Source organism: Helianthus annuus, chromosome 16 (assembly GCF_002127325.2).
Source record: "Helianthus annuus cultivar XRQ/B chromosome 16, HanXRQr2.0-SUNRISE, whole genome shotgun sequence".
Classification (NCBI taxonomy): domain Eukaryota; kingdom Viridiplantae; phylum Streptophyta; class Magnoliopsida; order Asterales; family Asteraceae; genus Helianthus; species Helianthus annuus.
The window spans coordinates 85,648,135-85,657,400 of NC_035448.2; the positions used below are offsets into that span (position 1 = coordinate 85,648,135).

The 9,266-nt window shown below is 41.8% G+C and overlaps 1 protein-coding gene across 1 annotated transcript; it reads left to right on the forward strand.

The window, feature by feature from the left end:
- Positions 1 to 4,993: 4,993 nt before the first annotated feature.
- LOC118488214 (proline-rich extensin-like protein EPR1) lies at positions 4,994 to 6,599 on the forward strand. Its single transcript, XM_035985449.1, has 3 exons — positions 4,994 to 5,080; positions 5,293 to 6,015; positions 6,099 to 6,599. The coding sequence occupies exons 1-3, from the start codon at positions 4,994 to 4,996 to the stop codon at positions 6,597 to 6,599; spliced, it is 1,311 nt and encodes a 436-aa protein (XP_035841342.1).
- The last annotated feature ends 2,667 nt before the right edge of the window (positions 6,600 to 9,266 follow it).

A 9,266-nucleotide genomic window follows, 5' to 3' on the forward strand; every position in this document is an offset into this window, starting at 1 on the left:
ATCGGTCGGAAACGGTCATTCACTCCCCATGGAAGTTGTTGACGACGTTGTGGACCATTCACTTCTTGATCACCCTGTCTTCGATTGTCCCTTCGATCACCGCCCCTATCACCTCTTCTATCGTCTCTTCGATTTCCACCTTGGTTACCCCTTTGGTTACCCCCTCCCACGAAACGAGGAATCCGATTAGGGTTGCCATTGTTGTTGTTGTTGTAAAACCCGTCATTTCGGTTCCTTTGGTTGTTATTTCGTGGTTGGCGGTTATTCTCGTAACCGTCATTCCTTCTATTCCCATACCCGTAGTCTTCATCTCCAACATAATTGGCGTTTTGGTAGCCAAACTCCTCATCGTCATACCCTCTTGCATTGTAAACATTACCCTGATTCACATATCCCCAATCTTCGTCATCATTAGCCCGATCATCATAGTAACCCCCATCATCCGAATTTTCCATATGCACACTCACATGTTCCGGCGATTGATAACCGGGAACACTATATGGTTCGTCATCGGGGATGGCGTTCCTCAAGTCGTCTATGTTGAAGAATGGGTCTTCATTCGCGGGATTGCCGCGATCACGATTACCTCTACGGTCGGAATTGACATTCTGATCATCAAGGTTGATGGGTAAAGAAGCTTGTCGATGAAGGTTTTGTTGTTGGGGTGTTCGTTGGGTGTTATTGGGATTTTGATTTCGGAAGGGTGGTGTGGGTGGTCTAGAGTTAATGTTACCACTAGGTTGAACATTTTGGGCGGGATTGAAGTTGCTTCGGTATTGATATTGGTTCTGGTTCTGGTTTTGGTTTTGGTTAGAGTTTTGGTTCGCATTGAATCGGTTTCAATGGTTGGTGTGAGTTGTGGTGTTTGGTTGGTTTGATTAGAAGCAAGTGTTGCTTCTAACCGGGTTGCTAGGTTTCTTCTTGCTACTCTTTCGATTTCCGGTTCGTAGACTAAAGGTGAAGTCCTCCCGGAGTTCCGCGTATGCATACACTCGCACAAGTAGCACACCCGCGTAACAAGGAAAAAGACAAAGTGCAAAAAGAAACTAAACAAATTAAATAGATAATCACGCAAATTCAAACAATAGTCCAAACACAAAGCGCACGCACTCCCCGGCAACGGCGCCAAAATTTGATCGGAGTGTCGCGCTCCAGTCAAAGATAATATTTATAGTCCCAAATTACCCTTAACAAATAGTTAGTGGTAGTGAGGGGTCGAACCACGAAGAGTATGTGGTTTGTGTACGGATTCGATTGAATTATGAAAGTTGTCACTATTATGAAGCTTGCTATTTTGTTTTTATGTATTTTTGTTGAATGAAAAGATTTGAATAAAATACTAAGTGACTTGGTTGATGATTACTAAAAACTAACAATTGCAAAATGTAAATAACGACTTAGACAAGATAGAGAAAACAAGGTTCACACCCGGTTCGGTAGTTGCATTCCTAGGATTCCTTCACGTTTTAGGATTGATTCAATTACAAAATCGACTAACGAATTTAGTGTTACACGGCTTAGGTGCCAAGAGCTATCATCGTTATAAAGAACGGACCACAATGCACTTCGTTACCAAGAACATGTAAACTCTAACCTAGACAAGGCATAATTGCACATAAACATTTCATAAAGTCAAATTTAATCTTCACTCGATAGTTTATGAATTCAATACAAATGCAAGACAATTGTCATAAGTTCAAATCAAAAAGCAATTTGTCACGAAATCAATCCAAGAACAATGTTAAACCCTAGACTTACAAAAACCTACACCGGGGTGAAACCTCCTAGAAATTAGCCGCTCATGATCGAAGAAACTTGATCACCGGATGTAGAAAGCTTGAATTGGATCATCGTGAAGCTTGAAGATGAAAGGATGGATGAAGGTTAGGGTTTTGGATGAGTGATGATGGTGAATGGATGATTGAATTGATGGATTGGTAAATTGATGGAGCTAGGGTTTAGAATCAAGAAGATAATGATGAATTCTCCTTGATTCGGGATGTAGGAAGGATGGTAGATCGAATGGTTGATGATAGATGATAGGTAAAAGGCTCCAAGAATGGTTTCAAACTTCAAAAGGCAGTGTAACTCCCCTCTTGATTCATGGAAAAACGTTTTTATTTGTCCAACACCTATTAAAGTCAACAGTTTGCGAAGTCAACATTTAGAGGCTGTCGCCGACGGGGCTTCAGGCCGTCAGCGACGGTGCTTGCTTTTCCTTTTTCAGCCGACGGCCAAAGTGGCTGTCTACGGTGGTTTCTAGCGAAGGAGATTTACATAAGCCATCGGCGACGGACCATATGGTCGTCGGCGACGGCCCCCGGAACCTTGGTTTTCTGTTTTTCTCGTTTCTTGATTCCGGTTAACCCGTTCCGCGTCCCGATGGCTCATTTTTCGTCCTGGTGGTCCGTTTAGCTCCCAATTAGCTCCTTAAACTTCACAAGACCTGCAAAACACAAATCCTTTTATAAGTAGGCTATTCGGGATTAAAAGTTAAGTAAAAACATGAACTTAGACATAAACGAACACCGGTTTTCGACCACGTATCAGTTGTGAAAATGCAAACTCTTTAAAAATAAAGTTTTTAAAGAACCAATCACATTTTTAAAGATAACAAGACTTACTAAGTATGCTAGTAAGTTACTACATGTTTTTATAAATCTTCAAGTTCATGAGTTTATGGTTTATGCTTGTTTTTGATAAGTTTGGTAATTAGAAATTGTATGATAATGATTGATAATTGTTTGAATGATTTTACAAAAGAAAATGATATGCTAGTAAGCATGGACGCCTCCATTTACAAAGGAAACTCTGGCGAAATTTTTCAAAAATTTCAACACTTAGGAAATATTTTTCTAGTAAGTGTTTACAAATATATTTTTAATATGGTTTTCAAAATAAACTTCGCCATGATTTTTATTACAAAAATACTAAGTGCCGGAGGTTGATTTTCGTAAATAAATTTGATAAACATATATGTAGAATATATATGTTATACGAAAACCCTTGTGTGATTATCTGTTTATTTTGTGAACTAGTTATGTTATTTTTAGGATAAAATAATATAACTTGAAAATACTATGAAATTACAACTCCAAAATAATACTAAAACTCTCATGAAATAAATATTTAAGTTACGCAATTTTTATTGCGATACAAAGCGCTAAAGCGTCAGTTATGTATATTTCAGAAAAATACTTTCATATGTATATTTTAATAAAGTATTATTTTGGAAAGTCTATGAAGTAAAATATAATATTTTTGGGAAATATATATATATATATATATATATATATTTTGAATTAAGATGTTTGAGACAAGTGATTAAAATATATTTTTCTAAAGGGACTTCAAATATATTTTTCGAAAATTACAAATGTACATGTATAGATACCCCCATCCTTGGGAAGGAAATACACATATAAAATAATTAAGAAGTGTGGATACAAAATAGTTGCCTAACTATTTTTCCTAAGTGCAAAAGTTAAGTTAAAATAATTATTATTATTATTTTAACAAGTATAACATCAAAGTAACGCAACTCAAAACACTAAACCCTTAGCCAAGGCACGGCCCGTTCGTCTAATAGACATTAGTACGTGTAGGTCGTCACGTAGCAGATCGAGTTTGAGACTGACGTTACAGTCTACGCACTTCTGTGAGTTCATGTCCCCCTTTTTTCTTTACTGTTTTCAGTTTTATACTTCGGGGGTGAAATTCATGCGACAATTATTACAAACATTTATTTACATGGTATGGTTAGCGTAGGGAGGGTTTTTACTACTAGATCATGTGAGGGGTGGGTACAACACTTAAGGCCATTAATCCTCGTTGTTAGGACCGAGGGACACAAGAGTGATAGATCTATTTGGGTGTAGCGAGCCCACACCCGTGAGGCCGGGGCGGCCCATAGAGGTGACTGTGTCTTACCGCCAAAGCCCGGTAACAAATTTGCTAGGTTTGAGTTTTCCTGCACCTTCTCACACATACCAGTGGCTTTGCAACCCATTGGTGATCTCTTTTTCCTTATTGCTACATACCATGGACTTTTATTCATACATGAAAGGTTTATACATACTCACTTTTACATGAACTCGCTCAACTTTTTGTTGATTTTTCAAACTACATGTATTTCAGGAAATTAGTGGATCTGGCGAAGTATGCAATCGCGTCAAGCTGCGTAGGGAATAATGAGGTCATCCAGGTTTAGGAAGTGTGACCCTTGCCTGGACGGGTTACAAGTCTTAAACCATGTTTTATTTCAAGTCTCTTGTTGTGTCGTATGAACATGTTTTAATTATGTCATGGTTGTATGTTGTTTCATGTGCCAACTTTTAAAACAATGTTGTTGTGGTAACTTTTAAAATTTTATGAATGGATGACTATCATGTGTTTTAAATTTCATATAGCATTGATATGATTGTGCTATGGTATTAAGAAGTCACACCAAATAAACCCACGCTTCCGCAAAAGCTAGGGTGTGACAGCTTGGTATCAGAGCATCGATCATAGCGAACTTGGATTCTTTCTCGAGTCTAGACAATGATCACTAGGGCTCTCACGAAAACATTTTTACATTGCATACACTGAAACGTCCAGATCTAGGATACAAAACATTTTTACAAATAAAAGGCACAAATACACTTTTTCAAAAATTATATTTCAGTCTTAGAGGCTGAGGGAGGTTCAGCCTTAGAGGCTGGGGAGGTTCAGCCTTAGAGGCTGGGGAGGTTCAGTCTTAGAGGCTGAGGGAGGTTCAGTTTAGAGACTGAAGGGTTCAATCTTAGAGATTGGGGAGGTTTAGTCTTAGAGACTGGGAGGTTGGTCTTAGAGACCAGGGAGTAGTCCGAGAGGCTAGGAAGTTCAGTCTGAGAGGCTGGGAGGGTAGTCTAGGGAGACTAGGAGAATTACTTGTTTGCTTTATCGTGACTTACATGTTTATTTGACTTCATGATTGATATATGTGCACATATGTGGTTGTGTTACAGACACCATGGTTTCTTCTTCCGACACAGGAGTATCGGACACAGTGGACCCCATGGCAGTTGTGTCAGACGATGAGATACCATCAGAGGGAGACGTATACACCTCAGACACCACGAGTACAGATGACGACGATTTACATCCCTTCGCGCTGCCAGACATCGGAGTTGAGATACATCCTGCTGATGGCATTCCTGCTGGGATCTACCTCTTGCGTTGATCCCTGCTCCCGTTCCGCTTACTGCTTTGCCCGTGGTGGATGTACCACTCGATGCCGTATCTGATGACGACATTGATCTATTCGAGGAGGGTCCGCCTGAGGACGACTATGAGGGCGGGGCTCCGATCGATGCTGATGTTGTCTTTCCTATTGCTGAGGCCCCTGTAGAGGAAGTTCCTCTTGGTTCACCTGTCCCAGATTCATTGGAGTCTGTGGCATCCGCGCCTCTGCACAACCAGGGTGTGCAGCATCACTCTCCTGACGTCGACCCCGACATGGCGATGTCAGCTGCACCTGGTCCGTCACACAAGTTTGAGTTTGACCACGAGATCGATGACGCTTTTGATCTAGTTTTTCCTCCTGACTTCGATCCTGGCCATGATATCAAGTTTATTCATTTGGACCAGCCCTTAGAGGCGCCCGTAGCTCCCATTGATCCGTTGTTTGACATTCCTGCTGATTTTTATGTGGATCTTGTTGACCCTGAGCCCGTCATGGTCCCAGAGCCTGTTGTTGACCATGACCCCGTTTTTGATGATGCCCCAGCCGTTGCACCGCCTGATATGGGTGCACCGGCCATTGCACCTCTGGTTGATGATATACCCATTGCTGACTTTCCCGTTGTTGCTCCACCATTGGTGGATGATCCTGTTGTTGATGCACCGTTACCTGATCCCGTGCCGGTATTGGTTGACCGTGCACCTTTTGCTGCTCACAAAGATCCTCGTTATGCTGACACCCGCAACGGGTGGATCGAGGATGATGACGACTACCCACCGTTTGTGCTACCTGTCACTCCTCCAGTAGCACCCGTTTCTGCACCACTGATATTCCATTGTTTCACCCACACACCACTGACGTCCATCGCACTGATCTACCCATCACGTTCCTCCAGGACATACCGCCACCTCGTCTTGGAGAGGGGTCATCGAGGCAGCCGCCTGTTTCTGTTCCACCCGTACTGTCATCACCTTTTTCGTTTTTGCCACAGTTTCCTCATGTTGCACCACCTACTGCACCACCTTTCATACCATCGAGCGAGCCATTTTTGTGGACTACGCCCCCTGTTATGCCATTGTCTGACCCGTACCACCCATTTCATGTGGGGTACACTACGGAGGATATACTTGCGTCGCTGCAGCTACAGCAGGACGTCCTGAGCCGTCGTATTCAGGAGTTGGAGAGAGCTCCACGTCCGCCTTGTCACTGTCAGACCCCCTTTGTAGCACCGCACACTCCACGTCCGCTTTCCCCCGATTCAGACGTTCGTTTCTTGACATCTGAGCAGCAGATCGCATATTTGCTGCGCGTCTGTCGTGCCTTAGAGGAGGACTGGATGCTCATGCGTTGCTTGCTTTTCGCTCATTTTCCTCCTCCTCCTCCGCCATCAGCATAGGTATTTTTGGTTTGATGCAGGTCGATCTTTTTGGTGAGAAAGTCGCGATTGAGCCAGCTTACGAAGACTTTTGAGAGATCACACTTTTTGTACATGATATGTGTAGACAGACTTGCATTTTTGGGGGTGATGTAGCCCCATGATCTTATTTTGATATGTGATGTACTATTAAACATGTAAAACAATATTGTGGTCGTGATTAATGAAGCTCAATGGCAACGTTCTCACTACATGCTTTGTTAAGTTATATGTTTTAATTTTTTTACATGTGATGTTATGTGATTGATGAATGTTATTACGTACGCATACTATTTACATACTATGGCCTGACCTACATGATCGTCTTCTAGAAGATGCCTCCAAGACGCGACCCGCGCATGCCCACTACCGAGGCGGAACTCTAAGGGATAATCACCGCGGCTATAGCTCAGTATGCGGCCTCCCATGTAGAGACAAGTGGAAATGTCTCGAACAACAACAGCAATAACAATCCACCCAATGGTAATGTTAAGTCGTTTGAGATATATTACAATACATTTGGATATTTATAGCACGCCCGCTAATACCATTTGTAATTTCTAACGTATGTGCAGGGTGCACCTACAAGCAATGTTAGGTGGGCTGAAAAGACAGACTCTGTCCTAAGGATGAGCAAATGTGCTCCTGAGCAACAAGTGACCTACATCTCAGGGCTGTTTTTGGATGGTGCCCTATCGTGGTGGAATCTGCAAGTGCAAACTTTAGGAGAAGCTGCTGCTTATGCGTTAACCTGGAATGAGCTGAAAGAACTCATGAGAAGGAAGTATTGCTCGCGTGCTGAAATACAGAAGTTAGAGACTGAGTTCTGGCTTCTAAGGATGGAAGGCCCCAAGATTGCAGAATATGTTCAAAGATTTCATGATTTGTCCCATATAGTGCCGTACATGGTCACACCTGAGTTTAAACGTGTTGAGCGCTTTATCTGGGGATTGGCACCTCAGATCATGAGCATGGTTACCACATCCAAGCCTGCAACGATCATGGAAGACATAGATCTGAGTGTGGCACTTACTGAGGAAGTTATTCGATTGAACAAGTTTCAGTTACTGAACAGAAGAAGAAAGAGACTCATGTGGAGTCGTCTGGTGAAAACAAACAGAAATTTTCCAACTTCAAGCAAGGTACCAGTAATGTGAACAAGAAGGGTGAGTCAAGCACACTGGCCAGAGCCACAACCGGTGTTGAAAACAAAGGAAAGGGTTACATGGGTACGCTGCCAAAGTGTAATACATGCCAGCGCCATCATTCTGGTCAGTGCAAATTGAGGAAATGCGAATCATGTGGAAAGAATGGCCACACGAAGGATACGTGTTGGGCCGGAACTGGTGCTGGGCGTGTTGGTAATCGAGGTAATGGGAATGGTAATGGAAACCGCTAACAAGGAGGAAATGGCGGAAATGGAAACCGTGGAAATGTTTCGAATCAAGCTGGGAATGGAAATCGCAAACAAAACAACACTCAAGGTGGAAATGGAAATGGAAATGGAAATGGTCGAGGGCCGGGATGCTTTAATTGTAGGGATGTTGGGCACTTTACGAGGGAATGCCCGAAACTGAATCAAGCCCGTGGGAGAGTATTCAACATAGGTGTAATAACTCTCATCAAAATCCATAATTAGGATGATAATTAGTCAATAAGAAAGCACTAATTGAGACACCCAAGTAATTCTGCACTAACCCTAAAATTTTCAGAACAATTGGAATTAAGATCAGGGCCCCTAAAACTCAGGGGGGTTAAACCCTAGTTGATATTTATCTATTTAAAACGTTGTCACAATTGAAATTAAGAAAAGAGTTGAGTCATGCAAGCTAGTCCCGAACCCAGCTAGCTATGTAAATAGACTGCACCCTTACGGACCGTAAGGGTAAATGCCATACGGTCCGTAAGCATGTCTCAAAAATTACTATAAATAGCAGACCTTGGCAGTAGCTTTCTGAAGTTAATACGACGTGAAAACTCTCTGTGGACGTCGAGATATCACAGTATTATTACAATAAACACACACTAATATCGAATTGCTGCCGCAAAACAGGGTAATAACTCGATCGCTATTACGATTCATTTTCCGATTTATCAATATATCCAATGGATGTTTAAGTGCCGCCCACATAGGGTTATACTTTGTCGTTCGTCGTTAAATCGATGGATGTTTAAGTATTGCACTTTGTCGTTCGTTGTGTGTAAGACCCAGTTTATATTATCAAATTTAACAACCTAAAAACCTTGCATTTAACGCCAAAATGATGACTTTACAAAAACTTTCATAGTTTAAACCCAAAATTTTACAACATACATGTATTGTTGTTATAAAACCCCATACAAGACAATAACTACCATTAGTTTACTTAGTATCTAAAACAAAAGTCATAATTGCGGAAGCGTTCTAAAAGGTTGTGTGTTCGGTTCGGCTCGCTTGCTTGATCTTCATCCGTTACTTGGGTACCTGAGAACTAACATTTTAAACAAGCATTAGTACTATCACTCTTGGAAATTACGTATTCGAACCAGGTCCGAACACTGATTCAAGAAAATGATCAAAACAATTTTTATCAAACAGGGTTCCACCGTAATTTACGGTGTCACCGTAAATTACGGTGACTTCTGGACATTTGGGACCTACCGTAACTC

Coding starts and splice junctions, on each gene's coding strand:
- LOC118488214 (XM_035985449.1), top strand. CDS start 4,994: ATGGTTTCTTCTTCCGACACAGGAGTATCGGACACAGTGGACCCCATG. Junction 5,081..5,292: donor AGATACCATCAGAGGGAGAC/GTATACACCTCA, acceptor CTATTCGAGGAG/GGTCCGCCTGAGGACGACTA. Junction 6,016..6,098: donor TCACTCCTCCAGTAGCACCC/GTTTCTGCACCA, acceptor ACGTTCCTCCAG/GACATACCGCCACCTCGTCT.